The sequence below is a fragment of the Phycodurus eques genome, chromosome 5, assembly GCF_024500275.1.
Source record: "Phycodurus eques isolate BA_2022a chromosome 5, UOR_Pequ_1.1, whole genome shotgun sequence".
Taxonomy (NCBI): Eukaryota; Metazoa; Chordata; class Actinopteri; order Syngnathiformes; family Syngnathidae; genus Phycodurus; species Phycodurus eques.
The window spans coordinates 12,976,298-13,003,240 of record NC_084529.1 but is presented as its reverse complement, the minus strand read 5'-3'; the positions used below and the strand labels follow the sequence as shown (position 1 = coordinate 13,003,240).

General features: G+C 40.0%; 2 protein-coding genes across 3 annotated transcripts; both read left to right on the top strand.

Moving 5' to 3' along the window:
- Nucleotides 1-2,098: 2,098 nt before the first annotated feature.
- On the top strand, nt 2,099-3,487 carry gdpgp1 (GDP-D-glucose phosphorylase 1). Its single transcript, XM_061677572.1, has one exon. The coding sequence runs from the start codon at nt 2,373-2,375 to the stop codon at nt 3,435-3,437; it is 1,065 nt and encodes a 354-aa protein (XP_061533556.1). The 5' UTR covers nt 2,099-2,372; the 3' UTR covers nt 3,438-3,487.
- Nucleotides 3,488-8,554: 5,067 nt separating this feature from the next.
- Nucleotides 8,555-24,257, top strand: rhcgb (Rh family, C glycoprotein b). 2 transcript variants are annotated; one of them, XM_061677571.1, is made up of 11 exons: nt 8,555-8,942; nt 9,935-10,127; nt 10,544-10,694; nt 13,354-13,501; nt 13,584-13,750; nt 13,845-13,982; nt 18,852-18,988; nt 19,077-19,201; nt 19,285-19,358; nt 20,698-20,800; nt 23,414-24,257. In XM_061677571.1, the coding sequence occupies exons 1-10, from the start codon at nt 8,720-8,722 to the stop codon at nt 20,767-20,769; spliced, it is 1,428 nt and encodes a 475-aa protein (XP_061533555.1). In that variant the 5' UTR covers nt 8,555-8,719; the 3' UTR covers nt 20,770-20,800; nt 23,414-24,257. The 2 variants fall into 2 exon arrangements, with proteins under 2 accessions (XP_061533555.1, XP_061533554.1); XM_061677570.1 differs by having other exon boundaries at nt 8,556-8,942; nt 20,698-20,765.
- The last annotated feature ends 2,686 nt before the right edge of the window (nt 24,258-26,943 follow it).

The following is a 26,943-nucleotide window of genomic DNA, read 5'->3' as shown; positions in this document are numbered from 1 at the left end:
ATTACATACAGTACAGACACGGATACAATTGTTGGTATCCCTCTTTTAATGAAAGAAAAAACCCACAGTGGTCACATAAATAACCTGTATCTGACAAAAGTATAACAATAAATACAAATTTCATGAAAAAAAAATCACCAATGAAAATCAGACTGCTTTAGAATTGTGGTTTAACAGAATTACTTTAAAAACAAACTAATGAAACAGGCCTAAACAAAAATGATGGTACCCTTAACTTAATATTTTGTTGCACAACCTATTGAGGCAATCACTGCAATTAAATGATTTTTGTACCTTTCAATGAGACTTCTGTACTTCTCAGCAGGTATTTTGGCCCATTCTTCATGGGCTCCAGTTGTCGCAGGTTTGAAGGGTACTTTCTCCATATGGCATGTTTCACCTCCTTCCACAGATATTCAATGGGATTTAGATCAGGGCTCATAGAAGGCCACTTCAGAATAGTCCAATGTTTCGCTCTTAGCCATTCTTGGGTGTTTTTAGCTTTGTGTTTTGGGTCATTATCCTGTTGCAAGACCCATGACCTGCGACTGAGACCAAGCTTTCTGACACTGGGCAGCACATTTCTCTCCAGAATAATTTGATAGATGATGCATGGTAGGTTAATTGAAGACTCTAAATTTACCGTAAGTGTGAAAGTGAGTGCGAATGGTTGCTTGTTTGTATGTGTCCTGCAATTGGCTGGCAACCAGTTCAGGGTGTACCCCGCCTCTCGCCCAGAATCAGTTGAGATAGGTGCCAGCACACCCGCGACCCTAGTGAGGTTAAGCGATACAGAAAATGGATTGATAGATGAATATAATATATGATATTCATCATATTAATTTATTTACAACATTATATGCTATTTGTTATATTATATATATATAAATCTAATATACATTGTCAGAGCAGACTGCCTGTGTTTTCTTCCTTTCCCCCAATCAAAAGAAATTCGGGATGGTGTCTTTGAAGGTGCATAAACATGTTTGACGTGTTGCCCATGACTTGGGGAAGTTTTAAGAAGCACTTCACGGGCAATAAATAGTCTGGGTCTTGTTGAGTTAGCGATATCCATCTCTGTTCTCAACCAGGTCGCTGAAATGCTCCCATATTGGTGACCTGTAAATTATTTTTAATGTAGAAATCAGGCACAGATTTGCCATCTGAAATGTAATTTGTGTTTAATGGATCTATATAATGTATGAGTACTGAAATAAATTGACATTTCTACCATATTCTAATTTGTTGAAATTTATCTGTATATCGTAGGGATTGGATAGTCGCACAAACATCCTTTGGCATAAATATAAACTATATTACCAAAAGTATTCACTCACCTGCCTTGATTAGCAAATGAACTTAAGTGATGTCCCATTCTTAATGCATACGTTTTAATAATAATAATAATAATTAAAAAAAATATATTTAATATGATGCCGGTCCCCCCCCCCCCCCCCCCTTTGCAGCACTAACAGCTTCAACTCTCGTGGGAAGGCTTAATTCTACAAGGTTTAGGAGTGTGTTTATGGGATTTTTAAAAAATAATATTTTTTTTTACCATTCTTCCAGAAGCACAATTGTGAGGTCACACAATGATGTTGGACGAGAAGGACTGGCTCTTTGTCGCCGCTCTAATTCAACCCAAAGATGTTTTATTACATTGCGGGCAGAGCTCTGTGCAGGCCACTCAAGTTTATCCACACCAAACTCTCTTATCCATGTCTTTATGGACCTTGCTTTGTGCACCAGTGCACAGACATGTTGGAACAGGAAGGGGTCACCCCCAAACTGTTTGTTTGTCCAAAATCTCTTGATATGCTGTAGCATTCCGAATTACAGAGTTCTTTTTTTCCCCTCCACTGGAACTAATCGAGCCAATATTTTGGACAATTATATGCCTCCAACTTTCCAACTCAGTGTGTATACATACATACATAGCATACTCTTTGGCTAATCTCATTCTCATGAAAATCGGTTGTGAAATGATCACGTCACGACTTAATTTCAGTGTCCATGCGTTGGTTTCTATGGGAACGACCACTTCCCCAACATGTGAAAACGTCTTTTATTTTGACAAATCAAACCGGAAATACAAATACCAACGACGAAGAACTCAAGTAATTTGTTCAGGAAATAACCAGAGCGAAGATACGCGAAGATGTACGATAAGTGCTTTGTGTGACCATGCCTGTGCTATGCTATGTTATTTCTATTGTTAGTGAAATATTTGTTGTCATTTTACCCCATGGATGGCAAGTAATCAGTGAACAACCGAGCAGAAAATGACGCTAACCGGTGGATTTACACAAGCGGCGTAAAACGGTCATTCCGCTTTTTTAAAAATTATTATTATTTTATTTTTTTTCGTAAGCATGCCGGTCCAGTTTGTCTACGGGAAGCAGGACTTTGTTCAAGACGTGCCTTGCAACACTGATAGCATATCCCGGAAGGCATATGAGTCGAGATTTGATTCAGCCATCCGAGCTGGATGGACGGACAGGATGGCGAGGGGGCTCTTCCGTTACCATTTGGGGGACTTACAAACACGCATCCTCCCTGGCCCGTGTGGTTATGTGGCCCAGTTGAATGTCAAGAGAGGACTTGAAAGAAGGAAGCCTCAGGAGATCCTCAGTATTCGGCAGGATTTCAACGCCGAGCAGTTTCATTTTAATAAGGTCAGTCCAGATGAGATCATATTTGAGATGAAAGATTCCGAGGAAGGGCACGAAATTGGCCATCATCCACGCAAGACTGTTGTGTTGGTCAACGTCAGTCCTCTGGAGTTTGGGCATTGTCTTTTTGTTCCAGATCCAGCCCGCTGCTTTCCTCAGGTTCTCACAAGGTTTGCCATCCAAGTTGGCATGGAATCGGTGTTGCTCAGCTCTGACCCATCCTTTCGTGTGGGCTTCAACAGTCTGGGAGCTTTTGCGTCCGTCAATCATTTGCACCTCCACGGATATTACCTGAAACACAAGCTTAATATCGAATCTACACCTGTCCGGCCACTTCTTCCTGAAAAGGGATTTTACACTTTAGCTGGGTTTCCTGCAGGTTTTCTGTTCTACACCGAATCCAAGGGAGCGGAGGATGTTGCGGGCGCCGTCTGTCATGTCACTGACTTCCTAATGGAGGCCAATGTCGCTCACAACCTCTTCATGACCAGGGGATGTCCACCCTGCGAAGAGGATGACAAGTTACTAAGAAAAGGCGTGCGTATCGCTGTGTGGCCAAGAGTGGCTTGTTTCGGTACCAAAGAGGAGTCCGCTTTCAACGTTGCTCTATGTGAGCTTGCAGGACATCTGCCATTTAAGAACAAGAAGGACTTTGAGCTCACCACCGAGTCGCGTGTGATCGAAACCATTCAGCGGTATCTTCTACCGCGTGCAGATTTCCTTCAATTGGAAAAGCAGCTGACTCAACATTTAATGTTACTGTAAGGTTTGGACAAAGCCACATTGAATATTGTTCATTACTTATGATACTAATAAATCACGTAAATCTACATTTTGCCAAGATTGTGTATGTGCAATCTTTTTTAGAGATATGAGTGTATGATATGTTGGAAAACAGTTTTCCGAATTACTGATGAAAATATTTGTTTTTATTTTCACACAGTGGTAATTGATATTCATTGGTCATACAACAGCTACAGTATATTTTATAATCACTTGCAGAATGTAAAGATGTCCAATACATCTTGATAGAATATTCTGCATCAAAAAAAAAGAAGTGAATACTGTTCAGTTTTGATTGACATTGACTGAGAAGCAGAGGTGGGTAGAGGAGCTAAATATTGTGCTCAAGTAAGAGCGCTGTTAAAAAAGTAGTCTTCTAAATAATCACTTGAGTAAGAGTAAGAAACTATTCAGGGGAAAAAACTACTCAAGTACCAAGTAACGGCATTTATTTTTTTTAAATCAGAGCATGAACATCAAATAAAATAAAAATAACTAAATCAAATATGAATGTACAAATTAAGATGTTGCTGAAGATATCCATCCATCCATTTTCTACACCGCTTAATCTAAAACAAATCTGTATCAAATAGAAACTTTGTAAAATAACAAATTAAGGCAAATTCAGATCCAAGAAATGGTCTTATATTGTTTCTACTTGTTAAACAGCACGATTCTGTAGGCTCACCCGGCAGATTACAAAAACAGGAACAAGGCTGCAGTGGATATATAAAGTATACACACCCCTGTTCAAATGTCAGGGTTTTGTGTTGTAAAAGAATTTTGACCCAGGTAAATCATTCATCAATCATCATTTTGAGAGCGGACGGGAAAATAAACAACTGAAATAAACTTGAATGTGATTAACTTGGACTTGGCGTTAAACTTGCTGCCTTCTCGGCCAGGTCACCATTGCACAAGAGATGTTTTGTTTTAACGGGTCTTTTGTCTGGTTAAGTGAAGTTTAAATAAAATAAAATAAAAATAAATCTGGTTTGACAAGGATTTCACTCCCTCTTATAACAGGCATGTGGCTGTGTTCAGAAGTCACAGATTACATTCAAGATCATGTTCAATGGGAGTCCACGCACACACTTGCCACCATTTCAATTTTTAAGTGAAAAAACAACACATGCAGGAGGGCCTTACAGAAACATTATTTCCTTTATCCACTAAAATGACAGAATGAAGAAGCTGTTTTCTGACCAGACATTGATAAAGTGTGTATGTGTGTGTGTGTTTGTGTGAGAGAGAACAGAACGTACTCCAGAAGGTGCATGTTTTACACTTGTGACAGGAAGAAAAAAAAGAGAGCTAATGTTGCCATATGCACAGCCAAAACATCTGCAACTTCCCGCAAGGTGTTTTTCTCCAGTTACAAGTGGTCTGAAATATCCAAGTTTGGGCAGTGACAAAATTACGATGCGTGTTAAAGCTGTTGCTTTTTTGTAGTCTGCAATGTAAACATGAGTCACGCGTGGCTGTCACGGCTCACTTTGATTGTCCCGCAAAGCCCAATAGAAGACTTTGTGTGCGGACATGTGACTTTCTTGTATCGTTTGATTGGTGAACGTCAGTCAAACATCACTATGGTAATCACAGTGGATTGGAGCAACGGCGCCCGATCCGGAAGTTGAAAAGGAAAGTCTAAAATTAGATCGCGCATGCAATTATTGATAAATGAAAGTGGTGAGTGGTATGTAGATGATTGTAACAGAATAAAAGTAACGTTTCTTGTTAACAAATACGTAAATAAATACTTAAAATAAAAGTAAAACGTATGCTTCATTAAAACTAATCGTACAATTTATCCAAAATGTTACTAGAGTAAATGTAATGGAGAAAATGAAGCGCGTTACTACCCACCTCTGCTGAGAAGTATCAATTCAATGTTGTTTGTGCTGTTGTGTGTTTTATGGTGCTCGTAGTTTGCCTTGGTGAGAGCAGGTTGATTTAGCGGTTAGCGCGTTTGCCTCGGAGTCGAGATGAGTTCGTATCTTGTCTCGTTTCAGGCTAGCCGAATTTTGCGTCTTCTCACCATGCTTGTGAGGGTTTTCTCTGGGTACTCAGACTTCCAAAAACCTGCTTAGTCTAAACTATCCATAGGTGTGAATATACTGTAAGTGTGAATGTTCCAGGGTTTACCTTGCCTCTCTTCCGAAGTCAGCCGGGATAGGCTCCAACTCACCCGTGACCCTAATGAGGACAGGAAATATAGGAAATGGATGGTGCAATATGAATCGAAGTTTAGTATCATCCCAGTAGAGCTTATCATGTGCCAGATGGGCGTCACCAAGGCAGCGATGCCAACTCAAATGATTCGTACAGCGATGGGTGTTTTTGTTTGATGACAAACTTGTTTTTCCTCAGCATACAATGCTGCCTTGACAAAAATGGGTCATCTTAATAATTGATACGAAAACACGTGACTAAGAATTATGCTTAGGTCTTTGTCAGCACATTTTGTACAGGTTAATGTCTGTTCTATACTTCAAAGCGTGTAAGATATCAAGGTAGTGAGCATCTTAAGCAAGGGTTTCAAACTCATTTTTTGTCACGGGCCACATCACAGTTATGACTTCCCTCGGAGGGGCGCTACGACTGTGGACCCATATAAATGAAAGATTACCTCATCCATCCACCCATCCATCCATTTTCAACACCGCTTATCCTGGTTAGGGTCGCGGGACGCTGGAGCCTATCCCAGCTGACTTCGGGCGAAAGGCGGACTACACCCTGAACTGGTCGCGAGTCAGTCGCAGGGCACATATAGACACGGACAACCATTCACACTCACATTCACACCGTCACTGAGTGGGAACTGAACCCACGCTGCCTGCACCAAAATCAGGCGAGTGTACCACTACAAAATTACCTCATATACTGTAATTACAGAATACACAACACATTGATGAATAACCAGTTTTGAAATCAGAAGCCTATAAAAACTATTACATTTCTTTTCAAAGGGGGATTGGTAACAAAAAAATGCTTTCAAATATCTCAATGGTATTACACCAGAACACAATTAGCAATTTTGATTTGCTTTCGTGGGCCATGTAAAATGATGTGACGGGCCGGATCTGGCCCCCGGGCCACCAGTTTGACACCTGTGATCTAAAGTATAACTCCACAAGTGTGGTTTGCTTTTCTCTGTGGCTTTTTAAAAATGTATCTTTAGTCATCATATAGATGTACCAGAGACAGCAAAGAGGTCAAATGTAATGATCACCATTGTACAGGAATTGGAACTTATTGCAACATACCGTAGGCACAAAAGTGCACTCATGTTTTTTACATGCTTGTTCACTTAATCTCGACAGTATGGCTAAATTGAGAATAAATTAACTTCAATAGTAAAAGCTTTTATTATACTGTAGTTTACACACCTTCCAGGCACCTGCAGCAATCTACCAATATTGTAGTGAGTCTGTTTTTCCTTGAAGCTCTTACATATTTTTGTACACAGTAGGGAACTTTTTCTTCTTCCACGTTCGTATAAGATACAACTCTGTTTTGCATAAAAGGTGAGCCTTATTTTGCCTGTATTTAGTTTTTGTTTACAGCGGTTTACTCCAGTCCTTACACTTTAGGACAGTTAAGCATGTTGAAATGTTACCCAAAATACAGTAAATAAAGGTTTTATGGTTGGAATAGTTCAACTCTGGAAGGGCAATGTAGACAACCTTTCACATTCACACATACTGACAATTTAGAGTATTCAGTTAACCTATCATTTATTTATTTTTTTGCAATGTGGGAGGAAGCCACAGCACCCGGAGATAACCCACGCAAGCACGAGGGCATCAAGTCCGCACAAGCTCGAGCCGAGATTTAAACCCCAAACCTCAGAACAGTGCGCTAACCCCCTGGCAACTGTGCTGCCCATTAGAAATAATTGTTGGTACATTTAAAATGGCGAAAAAAATTCATGGTGAAGATGTAAAACTGGCTTTGTAAAATGGATGGTCAGTTACAGGACTTCACTCACGTCTTCCCTCTTCACGTTCACTCGCAAATCCAGTGGACACCTGTGTTCACCTTGAAACCTGTGCTTAATGGTTGACTGAGTCAAACCTGTCAAGCACCTTTCTCGTGTCTTGTGGGAAACGCGTTATTTACAGTGAATGCTTCACAGGGTCTGACTTCTGAAATCATGGGAACAACCCCCCACCCCTCCTTGAAACCTCCATCACTCCACACACGCACGCACACACAAACACACACACACACAATGTGATGTTGTGGGAGGAGTTTCCAATTATGTTTACTTATATTGTTGTTTGTTTTACATATGCTTGCTAGTACAAGTACTTTTTTTCCTAAAAGATGCAACTATTCTTTGACAAACTACGTTTTTATACTATATACAGTACAATACCTGTTTTAATGACTCAAAAAATAACCTTATTACCATGCAAAATATTTTCCCTGTTATAAACCTATACAGTGCTCATACTCAGAAGAAGGGGGACAAAATTACGTCAATGTTTGAAGTTATATGTTAACGCGACGTTAAATGTTGTCAGGACGACTTAAATCACATCTCTGCTTTTTTTCTCTCTCTCACTGGGCAAACCTAATACGCCGTCGAAAAAACCCACCTTTCTGCGATGTGTAGTTTCAGATTACCATGATCATTTTTGAATGCCAGAAGATGGTGGTAACACATTCGCCACGAATGTCTCTTGTAGCCGACAACGTCAAACAATTCTCTTTAAAAAGCCACGGATGAGGAATATCTGTCGTCGTTATTCTCCCTGGTCACATTCCTCGATGTCAGTGGTGTCCCTGTTTTTTTTATGATTTAGAAGTCCCAAATCTCTCAGTCAAGTCATTCAATGAAGTTTACGTCCATTTCCCGTTGTGTCGTCAAAAAGTAACGAGCCTCTTTTGACAAAGTAAGGAGTGAAAAGTACAGATATCTGTTTTCAGATGTCTTGAGGAAAAACAAAAAAAAGTCGTCAGAAAAATCAATACAGTAATTAATCAAGGTGCAAATACCTGAAAAGTGTACTTGAGTACATTGACAAAGTATTTGTACTGTATTTGTACTTACTTTCCACCACTGCAAGTTAGGTCGTCCAGACAGTGTCGAGGGAGAGGCTGTGGGAGTGTCCTCATCTTCACTCACCTTCACTTGAGTTTGGCCTTCAGTTTGTCAGAGACTTGAACAGAGGACAACTAAGTGAAATGATTTGACTCTTAAAAAGTATATTCGAACAACTTCAAAGTAGGCAAAAAAGAAAAGTTAAACCTCCAGAATGGGCTGCATTCAAAGCTTCAGGGAATTGTGTGATCGTCCAAAAAATACAAATGTTCGTCTTAGTCTTCCAGCAGTGTGTATTGTGTGGCAAACAGCCATGATCATCTTGTTTGGGGTTTTTATTCGTTATGACGAGGAGTCCGATTCACACTGGATCGAGCACAGGAAAGAAGCAAACATCTCAAGTGATATTGAGAATGACTTCTACTTCAGATATCCAAGTAAGTGACTTCATGTTGGCTTCTGTCTCTACTCTTATCCAATCGGTGTCACCTTTTTAAATAACAAATTGAATACAGCTTCTGTTCTTGAAAGAGCAATTTTGCAAATAAACTCTACGTATTTTCTTTTCGAATACATTTTTTTTAAAAGCATTTCAGGCCGAGATGGAATCAAATGATCTGAATGTAATGAGTAGACATTGCTGACATCCACAGGCGATTATTTCCCTTGAGGATAGCATTGACTTTTCTAGTTTATGCATCAGTGCTTTCTAAAAGTAGCCACTCCCCACACAAAAAAATAACGCATCCCTTTTTATGATTTAATATACTTTTGTGTTGAGACCGATAAGAAACTGTTGTGTTGAGTTACAATAGCCCGAAGACTGTTTCAGTCAGATGCATTCGAACACTTTTAACATTATGCTGTTTGGCACATTGTCTCATAATGCTTTACAGTGACAACAACATATTGTGCCAGTAGATGTGTCAGATGGTCTGTGGTCATGTTGTTGTAAGTGACACTGGCCGGGTGATGCTGGTATCCACCAGAGAGCCAATACTAGGGCTTTTTAAAAAATTCTCTTCTAAAAAAAAAAAAAAAAAAAAAAAAAAAAAAAAAAGATAAAAATCTCACTTTTGTTAGACACTAACATAAGTGTTTATTTAACATGCTTTCTGTTGTGGTTGTTTGCAGTGTTTTAGCACATCACTGCATCATGTCATAGCTATTTTAAATACTGTACTTAGTACATCCAATGTACCTAAATAAGGTGACAAAAATATTTAGAACGTTCAATTCTTTCTAGGCGGCACGGTGGACTGGTTAGCATATCCGCCTCGGAAGATGAATGAATTCTTTGTATAAAAAAAAAAAAAAAACATATTTTGAACAAGCTCAGACAGTCTTTATCTACAACTTTACTGTCATAACATTATTACACTATTCTGAGTGACCCAGATTCTAACAACCTCTTTTATGTCTGGTTAAGGCTTTCAGGATGTCCATGTGATGATCTTTGTGGGCTTCGGCTTTCTGATGACTTTTCTCAAGCGCTACAGCTTTGGCGCCGTGGGTTTCAACTTCCTCATCGCAGCGTTTGGCATCCAATGGGCGCTGCTAATGCAGGGCTGGTTCCACTCCCTGGATTACACTGATGGAAAGATCAAAATTGGTGTTGAGAAGTACGATTGACTCCGATTTCCTCTTCAACCTTATTCTAAACACTGGATTATACAATCATTTAAAACAAGTCATGCTCATAGTTTTTTTGTGTGTGTGTAATTACAAGAAAACGTTTTTGATGTTTTCCACCAACAAAGTTTCCACAGGAAGAAAACAAATGATGTTGGAAAAACCAGTCTAACTTGCCTATACAGATACATTTGGTTTAATGTTGTTTCTTACTACTGTAGTTCACTGGTTACAAGGTAAACAGAAACGTCACGCTCTTGAGAAATGATGATGCTGTTGAAACTTAATCCGATGCATGCACAACTACAGTATAACCTCATTTGTTTCATGTTTTGAGAATTAAATTTCAAAATATTTCCAAATGATGACTTTAGTGACTCTTAAATGTTTTATTCTTCTTTTAAAGTTTAATTAATGCAGATTTCTGTGTGGCGGGCTGCTTGATTGCCTATGGAGCTGTGCTGGGTAAAGTCAGTCCAGTCCAGCTGATGGTCTTGACTCTCTTTGGCGTCACATTGTTTGCTGTGGAGGAATATATCATTCTCAGTCTCATACATGTAAGTACGAGGACTCATGTATAGACTCAAGGATAGTTTTATCAAGATAGTAAAAAGTAGTTAGTAGTAGTAGTTTAAAAAGATAGTAAAAAGTAGTTTGCTGTCTCATTACTGTTTTAAATATAATATCTATATTTACCTAGACAGTGGAGCGGTTCGGATTGCAAATCTCTGCTCCGGCTTTCTTGGAGTTTGCACATTCTCCCCGTGCTTGTGTGGGTTTCCATTCTCAGTTTTTGCCTTGGTGCGAATGATTGTTGGCTACAGTTGAAACCAGATATTTACATACTTTATAAAAAGACATACTTTTTTGTCCCTCACCGGCTGACATGAAGTAAGACTTTTATTTATTATTTTTAAAAAATGATGGTATCCCAAGAAAATATTAAAAATAATTTGACGGTAGGGACATGTTCAAACAAGGTGTGTCCTCTAAATAGCATCACAGGTGCCATGTGGCCGCAGGAGGAACCTAGTGAGGATAACCGTGCCGCCCTGCATTATTATTATTATAATAATTATAATTACTTTTGTCAGATTTAAATTATTCCTGTGACCACTGCAGTTTTTTTTCTTTCATTAACAGAGGGGTAGCAACAATTGCGTCCACGTCTGTAAATACATTTATTTAGTATTTGGTACCATAGCCTTTAAACTGTATGACTTGAGTCAAATGTTTTGGATATCTTTGCACAAGCTTCTCACAATAGTGCAGGAATTTTGGCCCATTACTCCTGACAGAAGTGATGTAACTTAGCCCAGTTTGTAGGCCGCCTTGCTCGTGCATACCTTTTCGGGACTTCCCATAAATTTTCAATAGGATTGAGATCAGGGCTTTGCAATGGCCACGCCAAAACAAAAACTTTATTTCTCTTATTACCCCTAAAAGTGAAGGTCTTTGCCCCTGTGTGCATTTGCAAACTGTAATCCGTCTTTTTCCTGTTTCTTTTGGAGTAATGACTTCTTCCTGGCAGGGTTGCCTTTCAGCCCATGTCGGTACAATGCTCGTTTCAGTGCGGATAATGACACACTCTTACCAGCTTCAGCCAGCATCTTCACAAGATCTTTTGCTTTTGTTCCTGGGTTGATATGGACATTTTGGACCAAAGAATGTTCATCGCTGGGACACAGAATCGGTATCCTTCTTGAGCGGTATAATGACTGGGCATTCCCATAGTGTTTATACTTGCATATAATTGTTTGAACAGATGAACATGGCACCTTCACATATCCGAAAATTGCACCCAAGGACGAACTAGACTTGTGCAAGTTCACAATTCTCTTCCTGATAACTTGGCTGATTTCTTTTGACTTTCCCATGATGTTACACAAAGAAGTGAGTTTCAGGTGTGCATAGCTCAAATACATCCACAGGTGTGTTTCTAATTCAGAAGCTTCCAAATACTAAGTCTCGGTTTTCCCACATTGTTTAAAGGTGTAGTAATCTTACTGTATGTAAACATTTAACTTTGAGTAGGAAAAGTTTAGTCAGGTTTCATGCCAGACAGATTTTACATACACTACTTTTTATGTAGTGTATGTAAATAGACTAAGTGCCCTACAATTGGCTGGCGACCAGTTCAGGGTGTACCGCCTCTCATCCAAAGTGAGTTGGGATAGGCTCCAGCTCATCCGTGACCTTAATGAGGACTAGCTCTGTAGAAAAGGAATGTACAACCCCAATTCCAATGAAGTTGGGATGTTGTGTTAAACATAAATAAAACCAGAATACAATGATTTGCAATTCATGTTCAACCTATATTTAGTTGAATACACTACAAAGACAAGATATTTAATGTTCAAACTGATCACCTTGATTGTTTTTAGCAAATAATCATTAACTTAGAATTTAGCGGGCCAGTCTAGTACCCACACTCTTTTACGACAAAGCCACGCTGTTGTAACATGTGCAGAATGTGGTTTGCCATTGTCTTGCTGAAATAACCAGGGGGGTCCATGAAAAAGACGTTGCTTGGATGGCAGCATATGTTTCTCCAAAACCTGTATGTACCTTTCAGCATTAATGGTGCCTTCACAAATGTGTAAATTAGCCATGCCATTGGCACTAACACAGCCCCATACCATCACAGATGCTGGATTTTGAACTTTTTTTCTCTTGATTATTGACTATTTTCTCACGCACTTGTTCACAAAGAGGTGAACCTCGCCCCATCTTTATTTGTGAATGACTGAGCAATTCAAGGAAGCTCCTTTTATACTCAATCATGGCACCCACCTGTTCACAATTAACCTGTTCACCTGTGCGATGTTCCAACCAGGTGTTTGATGAACATTCCTCAACTTTCTCACTCTTTTTTGCCACCTGTCCCAGCTTTTTTTGGAACGAGTTGCAGCCATACAATTCTAAGTTAATGATTATTTGCTAAAAACAATAAACTTTATCAGTTTGAACATTAGCATTTACACTCCCTTGCAGCTACAAGAGTTTTACGACCAGACCTTCTGTCAACAACAAGGAATGCATTCCCTTTATTAGGAAGTGTAGCATTATTGGATTCATATGAAAGTCAACTTTTGCCTCAAGTGACTAAAAAAAAACCCATTAAAGACTAAATATGAATATGAAAAGATGATCTGGATTTACAGTAGCAGATAAAATAAACTGCTATGTGAACCAATAACCTTTGTTGTTGTAAAGGCTCGAGATGCAGGAGGCTCCATGGTGATCCACACATTCGGCGGGTATTACGGCCTTGCCATCTCATGGATGCTCTATCGACCCAACCTGGACCAGAGTAGTCGTCTGCAGGGCTCAGTCTACCACTCAGATGTCTTTGCTATGATAGGTGGGGACATGAAAAGCTGCAAAACTACATTGTTTTTTACTCTGTCTGTGTCTGACTTCTCCTTCCAATATTTATTGAATAGGTACTATCTTCTTATGGATGTTCTGGCCCAGTTTCAATTCAGCCATCACCGACCACGGGGACGGTCAGCACCGAGCTGCCATCAATACCTACCTGGCGTTGGCTTCAACAGTGCTCACCACTGTGGCCTTCTCAAGCCTCTTCCAGAAACATGGAAAAGTAGACATGGTAACAGTCAGTGACAGACTTGCTGAGAGTCTAATTTAGTTTCGTGTTCTGTATGTGCAACCCATGGAAACATGTTTCTTCTTCTGTTGCACAGGTTCACATTCAAAACTCCACTCTCGCCGGCGGTGTTGCAGTTGGAACTGCAGCAGAGTTCATGCTGATGCCCTACGGGTCTCTGATAGTTGGCTTCTGCTGTGGTATCATCTCCACATTGGGTTATATCTTCCTCACGGTATTGTTCACATGTAGTTCCAGCACAAAGTAATCTGTATGAAGGCATGGTTGGATTCATTGGTTGTGGAAGAACTTGACTGTACCCCACAGAGAACTCGATGTAAACGTGATGAAAAGGTGTCCGAGCACTTTTTTCATTTCAAATATTTAATTGGTTTCACCAAAAAAGTTAAACTGTAAAAAGACCAACACAGTGGGTTTTCTTCCATCTTCTCCTCCTGCTTAAAAAACAAAACAAAAAAGACAACAACAGCAACGGGGGGAAAAAACAGCAACAACAATAACAAAACGCAATAATACTTTTAATACTACTAACATACTGTATATATAGTTATACATTTACATAAATATGTAGCTGTACACATACACAAGATTATACATATACTGTATGCAATTTGAGAGGAAATAATTATAATAATTATGCCCTATGTTAGCTGGGATAGGCTCCAGAACGCCCGTGACCCTAGTGATAGAAGCGGCTCAGAAAATGGATGGATGGAAGATTATAATAATTATAATAATTATAAAATGCTTCATATATATAATATATATCCATCCATCCATTTTCTGTACCGCTTATCCTCATTAGGGTCGCGGCCGTGCTGGAGCCTATCCCAGCTATCTTTGGGCGAGAGGCAGGGTACATCCTGAACTGGTCGCCAGCCAATCGCAGGGCACATAGCAAAGCAAAGCAAATTTATTTATGTAGTGCATTTCATACACAAGGTAACGCAATGTGCTTTACATGATTAAAAGCATTTGAAAACTAAGAAAAAAGTACAGCTTATGAACATTTAAAACAAAGAGAAACAAGTAAAAATACAATTAAAGCAGCGTACAGTGCAAGAAATATCATTTAAAAGTGTAAATGCTCTAAAAAGCATGGGGAAAAAAGAAGAGTTTTTAACCTGGACTTAAAAACATGCACACTTGGAGCTGACGTCACTTCTGTTGGCGATTTATTCCATTTGTGTGCAGCATAATAGCAAAATGCTGCTTCACCATGTTTGCTTTGGACTCTGTGCTCCACTATTTGTCCTGAGTCTGTCAATCTCAGAGCCCTACTGGGTTTATATTCCATTAGCATTTCTTTCATGTTTTCAGGACCGAAACCGTTTAGTGATTTATAGACCAGTAGCAAAACTTTAAAATCTATTCTAAAGCTGACTACACGCCAGTTTAAAGACTTTAGAATTGGAGTAATATGCTCTGACCTCTTTGTTCTGGTCAGAACCCGAGCTGCAGCATTCTGAATGAGCTGCAGCTGTTTAATGCTCTTTTTGGGGAGTCCAATCAGAAGACCATTACAATAGTCAAGTCTACTTGAGATAAAAGCATGGATGAGCTTCTCCTGGTCTGCTTGACACATGCAAGCCTTCACTCTGGATATGTTCTTCAGATGGTAGAAGGCAGTTTTAGTAATTGATTTGATATGACTGTTGAAAGTCACGTCAGAATCTATCAGAACACCAAGGTTTCGGACTTGGTCTTTGGTTTTTAAAGAGAGTGACTCCAGGTGTTTACTAACAGCAATCCTCTTTTCTTTATTGCCAAAAACAATTATCTCAGTTTTGTTGTGGTTTAATTTAAGACAATTTTGGCTCATCCAGTTATTTATCTGTTTTAGACAGTGACACAACACCTCAATTGAACTGTAGTCATCTGGAGACACTGCTAGATATAACTGTGTGTCATCTGCATAGCTGTGATAGTCAAAATTAAAGTTCTGAAGAATTTGACCCAAGGGTAGCATATACAGGCTGACCAGGAGGGGTCCAAGAACTGACCCTTGAGGGACCCCATAGGTCATTGCCATTCGATGATATTGAACACTTCCAATGGTTACAAAATAACCCCTTTCCTCCAGGTAGGACCTGAACCATTTAAGGACTGTTCCATTTAGTCCTACCCACGTTTCCAACATGTTCAGCAGTATATTATGATCTACCGTATCAAAAGCCGCACTGAGGTCCAACAATACCAGAATTGATTTAGCACTAAGTGCTAAATTAAATTAGATTTAGCACTAAGTGCTAAATTAGATTCTGTACTGTGATGAATTCGGAAACCTGATTTGAAATTTTTCAAAAAGTCCATTTAAGTCCAAGAAATTGCTGAGTTGATTAAAAATAACTTTCTCAACAATCTTGGCTATGAAAAGAAGATTTGAGATGGATCTATAGCTTGCTAACATGGAAGCGTCCAGCGGTCTATTTTTTAGAAGCGGCTTAATGGCAGCTAATTAAAGAGCTTTATGTAACTCGCCTGACTGAAGTGAGCAATTGATTATTTTCTGCAAATCAGCTAGCACAGACTTTGCAATAGCTTTGAAAAAGTCAGGTGATATTGAGTCAAGACAGCTCGTTGATGGTTTCAGCTACTGAACCATTTTCTCTACAGTTTTTGGTCAACTGTATCAAATTCCGACATGGTAATAGAGTTTTTCCTGGGTGGTTTCAGATGTAGTATAATTTTATTATTTTGCTGATTTGTACTAATATTTAACCTGATGGATTGCATTTGTGCACTAAAATAAGCAAATTCATTGCATTTATTTGCTGTTAGGAGTTCTGGACCTTTCTGATTCGGGGGGGTTGCGAGCTCGTCAACCATAGCAAACAGGGTGCGAGTATTGTTGAAGTTCTTACTGATGATTTCAGAAAATTGTTGCTATCTAGTCCTGACTAACTCCATCCATCCATCCATTGTCCGTACCGCTTTATCCTCACAAGGGTCGCGGGTGTGCGAGAGCCTATCCCAGCTATTTTTGGGTGAGAGGCGGGGTACACCCCAAACTGGTCGCCAGCCAATCGCAGGGCACATTTATACAAACAACCAGTCGCGCACACATTCACACCTACGGGCAATTTAGAGTCATCAATTAACCTACCATGCATGTTTTCGGGATGTGGGAGGAAACCAGAGTGCCCGAAGAAAACCCACGCAGGCACGGGGAGAACATGCAAACTCGAGACAGGCAGGGCTGGGATTTGAACCCTGGTCCTCAGAACTGTGAGGCGGATGTGATAACCAGTCGAGAGTTAAGTCAGGGCGGCACGGTGGCCCTGACTAACTCTTGGTTAAAAATCATAGGTTCAGATCATAGGTTGTAATGATGTCATTAATCAACATTGATTTATTACCCAGTGACCTGATATTGAAAAGCGCTTGTCTTGGTGAGATAACTGGAGACAATGGTTTGATAGATTCACATTTTATCCTCACTAAGTTTGTAGTTCTACTTTTTTTGTGCCATATTTCTTTGACCAACTTTCTGTCCTTGTAATTACAGGGATAAAAAATGCCTGATCTCCATGGGGGTCTTACTTATTCTGGAAAAGACACCGCAGATATCAGTCAGATTCGCAGATAAGGGTGGAGGAGGGGCCCTTCACATCTTAGTGGATGGTGGTTTCAGGCGAGGGGGGATGGGAGGAAGATCTTGGCGTGGTGTGCGTTGGATTCCAATATTGACAATAGTCTTCATCCTGTCCGTCACACCTAACAGAGAATTTAGGCTAGTAGAGAGTGAGTTTTGCGTTGGGCTTTGCTCCAATGTGGAAGGGAGGGGTGTGGGAGATTCAACGTGCTGGCTCATCTCATTTGTTATTCGCTCATCTGATTGTTTGGGAACAATTGCATCTTTTTGTCCTTCAGTCTGTGAACAAGGCCAGTGTTTTCTTTTCGGGCCGCTGAATGACGTACACAGTAAAAAAAAAATGTTGGCAGCCAATAACGTAACCCCTTGTCTATTTAGACAGAAACCGTCTGCCTTGTAAAGATGTCTGCGCTCCCAAAAAATGCAGAAATTGTCAATGAAACTCACGGCTAGTGTAATACACACTCTTTGAGACACTTATTTAATTGACTGAGCCTAGAAAAACAAACAAATAGAAACAAACAACCATTCACACCTACGGGCAATTTAGAGTCTTCAATCAACCTACCATGGTTGGGTTGTGGGAGGAAATCGGAGTACATGGTGAAAAATCACAGCAAAACTGGCTATTTACTTAACGTGCAGCCCAAACAGATTCCAATTTCCCAGTTGTCCTCCTCATATTAAACTTAGTTTTCTCCAGGTCTATCAGTGTAACTTGAGGTCATTGAGCCATAGAGAGACTTTTGGGCCAAAGGGCGAATTTCAGTCTAGCAAAATGTTTCGCTGTGCTAATAAGGATGCAGAGGGAAAAATGTCCTAAAACTGTTTTTGTATTATTTCAGGGTTAGATATTACTCCAAAGATGGCCTTTTTTCACACATCAATTTTATGTTGAATGCCTCAGCAAGGTGATTATAAATAGTTGTCCAGTAATCAAGAAGACGGAGATAGGAACAAAATATGCCAGTCCTGTCTGCTGGCGATGTGACATCTACAGTATTACAAATATCTGCAATATTAGGATATATTATGGAACGTTTAGAATTAGTTAGCACATATGTCGGACTACTTTAAAGTGTATCAAACTGAGTCTGTAACAAGAAGCAATATTATTCACTTGAGATAGAGCAGAACTCCAATCGTTGTCATCTAGAACCCCACCAATTTCTTCTTCCCAATATTTCCTAATTTTATTAAGCGATATTTTGCTAACATTGGAAGTCAAGAGATAGTTTTGGGATATTAGACCTTTCTCATTTTGGGGGATGGTGCATGTGTCATAGAGATGAACGTGCTAATTGGGGAAGTTTTGGTCACTTTTGAGTCACTATAGCATTAATGGTACAGTCAAATCAAAATGGAGTCTTGTACGTCATCATCTATGAATCCGAAAGTGGCCTTCCTAACAGACAGATGGGCAAACAAACACAAATATTGTACACTGCCTGTAAGTAATCCAGTCCTAATGCTATGCTTCTCTCAAAGCCATTTATGGAGAAGCACCTGAAGATTCAGGACACCTGTGGAATCCACAACCTCCACGCCATGCCTGGGCTCATCGGTGGCATTGTGGGTGCTATTACTGCTGCAGCAGCATCCAACTCCGTGTATGGTAAAGAAGGGTGAGAAGCATGTCAGGATCATTGGATTTTAGAGGAAATTTGGATTTTCACCACCCTAAATGTCCTTTTTTATTTTTTTACATAAAAGTCTGATTAACACCTTTGACTTTGAGGGTGATTTTGAAGAGATGACACCCACACGACAGGGTGGCCACCAGGCCGCAGGCATCTGTGTGGCTGTCTGCTTTGGTGTAGGTGGAGGCATCATGGTCGGTAAGTTATATACACTGACCAGAACTCACTAGGTCCTTGAATAGTTTTAGTGCAATTTAATGATGTCTTTGCATTCTTTACAGGTTTTATTTTAAGGTTACCCATCTGGGGGGACCCGGCCGATGACAACTGCTTTGACGATGAAGTCTACTGGGAGGTTAGCGACTACACCAGTAAATGTCATGAGTGTCTTTTGCAAGTCATAATACACGATAGCAGTTATTGGGATGGGGGAGTCTGCCTTTCACCCAAAACTAGGAAATAGATGGATGGATATGGTGTCTGGACACGTTCACTTTTTTAAACCCGAAAAGAGTGTTGACAATTATCTGGGAATGCATATTTGCATACTTTTATTGAGATCAGCAAACTAATCGGTATTTAACGTTTAATATTTTTTACATTTTTGTTATTGATTACTTCCAAGTTGTTGTTGCCCGGTGTTGATTCTAGTGTAGTTGTTAATGTGCCATTAGGACATCTGCACGTGTGTTGTGTCACGTGTTAAGTCAATGTTAACGCAGTCATATCAGTTATATGTCAATTAAAATCTTGATGTAAATAGACACTTTAAAAAGTTGCATACATGCATCAAATCAGAATTGGGCACTTTGGACCTCCGGTGTTAATCCATTAAAAGGGGTATTACCCCCAAGCGTATCAAAAAGGGAACTTGGCTCCCCAAACTTTACAAATAAGGTCAGCAAGCTATTATTTTTTATATTTTCCAATTAAAGAAATATAATAGTATCATTTAGAGAAAAGGTAGCGAAAAATCAAAATCAAAATGAGAGAAATAAGAATTATTTTTATTGTGTTGTTTTGGAACAGCAGTAGTTTTTAAGTTAATATATCAAAGTTAAAATGTAAAAAAATAAGTGTTTTTTAATTTCTTTTTATTTTTAAGAATTATTATTTTCTGCAGCACACATCACAGCAGTTGTAACTCCAGCTGTGATGGAATCTGATGGAGATAGCAGCTGTGAGTTTGCATGGTTATCCATACATCCATTTTCTGCACCGCTTATCCTCACTTGGGTCACGGATATGCTGGAGCCTATCCCAGTTTACTGCAGGCAGGAGGCGGGGTACACCCTGAACTGGTTGCCAGCCTATCGCAGGGCACATAGAAACAAAAAACCATTCACACTCACACTCACACCTACGGGTAATTTCAATTTTCAATTAACCTACCATGCATGTTTTTGGGATGTGGGAGGAAACGGGAGTACCCGGAGAAACCCCACACAGGCACGGGGCGAACATGCAAGAACAAACTCCACACATGCAAGGCCGGATTTGCACCCGGCTCCTCAGAACTGTGATGTGCTAATTTGGATAGTTATTTTTAAAATTATGCTTGATTATGAATGATTGATTGTCACAGAAAGGCAAGTGTGTATCATGTGTTAGTTGCCTATTTTCCAACTTTCCAGGTACAAATGGTAGTAGATGTAATTTCTACCCCTAAACTATATTGTTGAAATTGTCTGCAGATGCCTGATGAGGAGGAAAGTATTCCACCAGTGCTGCAGTACAACAACCACATGCTGAACAAAGACGTGTAAGAGTTTTAGTTTATGCGTCAATAGTGTTCGGGTAAGGTAATATTCTTCAGAATCAGAATCATCATTATTTGCCAAGTATGTCCAAAAAACACACAAGGAATTTGTCTCCGGTAGTTGGAGCCGCTCTAGTACGACAACAGACAGTTAATTGACAGAGAACACTTTTGAGACATAAAGACATTGACAAAAAAAAAAAAAACAGTCACTGAGCAGTAAAGGGTTGCTAGTTATCTGGTATTCTTAAAGGATATACTGTACCCTCACTGGTCAAGATCCAGTCAATCATTCCAAAACTTTTTCCGCCATTCATGTTTCATATAATGTGTACCACTCATTGGAGGAAAAAAAAAAAGAAACATTTTTGAGAGGGCAAGTAAAAATAAACAACTGAGATAATGTGAGTGCATAAGTTTACTTTAGTCTTGTACAGATCTGCGTGTTGGCTAATGCGCAAAATTAGCTTGGCCAACAAGCAGCACCGGCGTCTAAGGCCCGCCGCACACCAAGCGACGTGGCTGAAATCGACTGAAGCAGACAATCTAAAGAAAAAAATTCACATGGCGACACCCTGCAGCACATTAGCAATTGACCCCCACACAAACAGCTAAATAAAAACACACTGTAACGGAAAAACTAAGACCCCTCCCTGGTTTTCTTCTCAAGAAACAATGATTTGAGGCCCCACTTATACTTTATTATTTTTTTATTGAACCACAAACAACATGGCGCGACTGTCAAGGAAGAAGCGAATTGGCCTGATACTGTGGAAGCTCTCCGCGGTCTATGGCTTGTGCTGTAAGAATTGACTATACAAATGCCAGGAAAAGCCTACGAGTACATCTGAACTTTATTTTGAGTTAATCAGGGGCACTTTGAGGAGTGGCAGCTGTGTGCTGACTCCCGTTTAACGTCAATTTGAATGTGATTGGTGAATTCTGAACAGCTACATCCCTAGTTCTGAGAGGGTGTGCACACTTGTGCAAACATTATCTGTTTAATTTTTTACTTTCCCCCTCACTAAAGGATTTCAGCTTTTAATTTAATTTAATTTTTTTAATTAAGTTGGACAGTTTATCATCTTGCTCTCCTGGGGGGGGGGGGGCATTGGATCCTTGCGGCCTTCTCCAAGTGGCCGGTTGTCGTGGCGCCTCGGTGGGGCCGGCGGACCGCCCTGGGTTCCTCGGTGCGGGAGGTGTCCCGTCCGCCGGGGTGCTCTCGCGTGGAGCCTGGGCCCGATCCCGCCTCTCGGTTGATTGGGTGGGGTCCTCGGCCACCGCGGTGCAGGCACAGCCATTACAGGACACTTCTGTCAGTCATTGTGCATGCGAAACGGTGTCAATTCACTTGCAAGTCCCCCTGGGACTCTTTCGCTGGGTGTGGGGCCACTCCCTTATTGCAATAAATTACTCATGAATATGAAAATTGATCGGGTATATTTCTTGGGTACTCACACTCTGGTCCAATAGACGTTTATAATTTACATAGCCTCTCCCTGTGTCATTGTTCTAGATAGATAAGGATTTACTTTTCTCATCTTGTTTACAGTTAGTGCTTTGTCTTTTGTTGTCTTCTTTTCTCACTCCCCTCGAGAAACCTCGTTCTTTTCGACTGATTGACTCTGATTCTCAATAAATATCCATTATAATACTAAGAAACCACAGCCGCAGCTTAAAAACACCACTGTGACACAATAAAACAGTTCCGGCATTACAGGGATACAGATCCTCCATTCTGCTTGAACAGGACAAAAAACAAAATAATAAATAAAATCTTCTGTATGGATGGAATATCTGCAAACAAAAGCACTTACATAAGTATTTTGACATCTCTCCCCCAGATATAAACAAAAATGGAAATAACAACCCATAAGTTAATATTTCTTGAAATTAAAACAAAAAACATTGAATTTCAGTTTTTAACTGATCATATACTGTAAGGCAGCACTTCTCAAAGTGTGAGCATTGCCTCCATCAGGGGGCAGCAGAGGACTTCTAGGGAAGTGCAGCAGCTTGAGAAAAATAAAGAAAATTATTTTTATTTTCTTTGGTGAGTGGTACAAGTAGGAACCTCGTTAAAATAGGCTCTAGATTTTTTTTTTTTTTTTTAACAAGGGCCGATATTATAGGCTTACCCTAAAATGTTGTAATGATAACCAAAAAAAAAACATGCATAAGCAATTTAATTTTGAATGCAGGAGACTAAATGTAATACATAATGTTTTTATCTCTTTGTCAGTCTTTTAATTCCCAAATATACACACAAGTTGAGCAACAAGAACCACGAAAATAATAATAAAGCTATTTGTATCATATTTTAGGGAAGGTATTGTTGTTGCTTTCATTGTCCTGTCGGTGGCGGCATTGGTTCGTTTAAATGCACGCCTCCAGTTTTCAAGCTGTTGAACGCAATTCAGAAAGACTTGGTGAAGAGGAGACTGTACTATAGACAGCATGGTTCATACACACACAGTGGGCGACGCCGCCATGCTCACGCTCGTGTATTTTTGTGTTAACGGGGGTCTTCATTGCACACACCAACACACGCACACAAAGTTGCATCGTGCACAAATGACTTTGAAGATTCAATGTTTAATTTGAATTGTGAACCTTTCTTTCCCCCCCCCCCCCCCCCCCCCCCCACCCAGAACCGAGTCAAATTTCACCGTGGAGCAGAACTGACCCAACGTCTTGATTCTGAGGCTTTACTGTCCTCCTGTTGATCCCTTTTTATTCTCTTGCTGGACAATAGATAAAGAAATAAATATCGGACAGCCAATGAGTACATTTCTGTAGAATGGAAAATCTAACTCAAATGTGAAAATATCAAATACGATCATGTTATCAAGTTGTATGGTTAAATGATTTGCACGAAGTCTAACTGAATATTTACACAATGCCGGCTCACAATATGAATTTGGCCAATTTAGGAAGCAAGACACGATGAGGCCATTGTATTCCCTTGCTCGGCTCATGTTTAATTTGTTGTGATTTGACAATTACAAATCTCGAACTGGAATTACTAACAATGCTGTTTGTGCCGAATAAAATGTTTTGCATGTGACGAAAGATGAAATCAGAATAGATCACTCAAACTCTTCTTGCATTGTTCTGTTGTTGTCATCGGTGTGTTGGATGCATGAAAACCGCCACACCTGCATCATGACATAATTTGAAAAGACATCATCGTCATCATCAGCAGCAGGTTAAAATGATAAGGTGTTGTATTAGCCCCAAATAACATTTACCGCTCGCATACATGCACAAAACAAACACATACTGATTTTTGTGAGGTTTTTTGATGAGTGTTGAGCTGGTTTTAGTGTGGGTGTGTGTGTGTGTGAGAGTGAGAGAGTTTTTTTGTTAAGCGTTTTTTGCTTTTGAGAGGTAAACGTTATTTTTGGCCTCCTTATATAAAAGTCAACTTCCCTGTGAGTTATTGTAAACATGATTATCCTGTTTTCTGTTCATGGTATGGAAGTAAAATATTTGCAACCTATCAATTGCCTCTATCTGACTTTCCTCGTTAGACTGACAGTCTCAAAGCGGTAGTCAATTTAACCCATTTTTACTAGTTGTATCCACCGAGAGCTTCTATTGTTTTGGTCAACTTATTTAGTTAGGTTTAAGGATCTTAAGTTTCTTTTAACTTCTTTCTGAATGTATCAATCATACCTCTCTCCCAGTGTCAATGAAAACTGTCTTAATATCTTGTAAAGACGTTTTTTTTTTTTTTTTTTTTTTCTCCCATACGGCTCTTTTTCTTGCTTCTCCCTGGAATTGTGAAGGTATACTTAAGTGAGTGGAAAAGGTGTGTCCGCTTGATGTTAATTCTTCCAATCAAATGTCCTTAAAATATGATGTTCATTCTACACAAAAACAAGGATACTTCCTCGAATGCAACGATATGCAGCAAGCCTTTCCGTACGGGCGTCAGATAGACTGTAAAAAAAAAAAAAAAAATGTCTCCCCCCCTTACTGATCCCAGGGCACACTGTGATGACCAAACATGCACTTGCCGTTTCATTGTGACCTCAGCTCAAAGGGCAGGAGGTGATTAAGGTCAAGTGCAGTATTTCTTTACATCGAACTTGCCAGTGATGAACAGTCTACTAAATATGGGCATCCTCTGGAACTTTTTGGTTGATGTTTCCCATAGAAGACAAGCAGCAGGAAGTTTATGTTCATCTCCACATCCACTATTAACAAAAGCTTAATTGTCGCTCTTTTGTCTTCTGGAACATGTTGAAGTAAAGGAGGTAATGATGCCACAAGTGCTCCAATTAAAGGAGGTCCAACCCTGCTGGGAGAAATGGTTCCCACATTGCTGTATTGGATACCTCCCACAACCCCCACAGTACACACACACACACACACACACACACACACAAACTGGCCCCTTCTCATTGGACCCCAGGTCCCGCTTCAACATGACTAATGTTTATTCTCCATCTACTTAAAGGACAAATGCAGAACTAATTCAGGGCGTTGTTTACATGATAGCTGGCCTTCTTTAAGGTGCTGGTGCACCAGACCTTGGGGCCTCATGAGACCCAAGTTGAGCCTCATTTGGGCTGAAACGGCCACAAATGTGACTTGAGCATCATGAGAACACAAGGTGAGAATGAAAACAATGCTGAGGCAAGAGGGGTATTGAAAGGTGCCGGTGGGGGCCACGGAGAACAAGGCCTCGCTTTCATTGCTGTCTGCCAGTCATCCAGTCTCGATGATGATGTTTGATTGACAGGTGGGGAGGGGGGTTTAGGGAGAGGGTGGGAAAGTGGGTGCAAAACAAGGCCTCCAGAATGGAAAGTGCACAAAACATACTTCCAAACAGGGGGCCACAGAGACGCTCATTAATGATAAAGAACACGCAAGGAAAAGTGTGTTTACACTGCGGGCCAGCGATAGTGTTTGCAGGTTGAGATTAGTTTGTAATCCTTTACGAATGGCTATGAAACGTACGCAAAGGCTGAAATACGTCATGGGGGGTCGTGGGGTGGGGCACCTTGCTTGTGCGGACTGGAATGATATGAACAAATTAAAATGCTAGTAATCCGTTCTAGCAACCCCCCCCAAAAAAACAACCGTTTTTTTTGTGCATGTTTTTAATAAAGAAAAATAGCAGCGTATGAAGAATATCAATATAAAAACAGATTACAGTGGGCCCCCATATGCTCTCAGTTCAGCCCCGCGGAGTCACCTATTCAAGAATTTTTTTTTTTTTTTATGCAATTATAATGGGCATCAATTATCGATAGATTTTCATTATTCAGGGTCCCTATCCCTCGCGAATCCACTATGCATCATTAGCAAAGAGGATGTAAAGAAATAAACTGGTTTTGCATAGTGTAATTACATACTGTAGTATCCATGTTGACAAGTGCCTTGAAAGGCCGTAGCTTGGGGAGTGACATCAGGACCTCTGACAATTTACCACGTGGTTAGTTCAGTGTTAGCATCTTCTCCATGCTCCTTGTGAGTGTTTTCATTCCTAACTTTTTTTTGTTTTACGTTTCAATGTTTTAGGCGAGGAAGGGTTTATTTTACCCCCCCCCAAAAATTACAGCATTCAAAATCCTGTGACGTGGTGCATTAAGCGCGATGTGAATATGAAAGAAAGAAAAAAATCGGCAAATGCACTGACTCCGCAATAGGTGAACGGGGAACACTGTAAAACAAAACACCTTACCTTGACTTCGATAAGCTTTTGTGACACGTGGCGTTTAACTGCTTCACGTAAATTCCTGTATATTGTATTCTTCTTTTCCTCTTTTTTGTCTTTCTCTTGTTGAGGTTGCTCTGTCTTTGTCAGCCAAAAGTCAGCCAAATTTGGCGCACCGTGTATTTTCCTAAGCATGTTGGTCAAATTACGAATCGGGCGACCTCGTGGGTATTTTAGACTTTAGAAGTTCCACTTTATTTATTAGGTAGCAGGGCCAGTCTGTTCAATTTAATCGCGAACCATCCTTGAATTCACGTTACACTTCGAGGGTTTAACAGCAGTTGGTAATGCATTCAGGAATCCATGTTGTAACTCTAATAAAGCAAGCAGTAAAAGGCCTAAATGAAAGCCTCTGCAAGTCCACAAAAGTGTTCATAAACTATTTAAACCCTTTCTGTTTTCTCCACACGCGTTCTGCTCGTGTTCTGTTTACCTTATGTTTCACACTACACA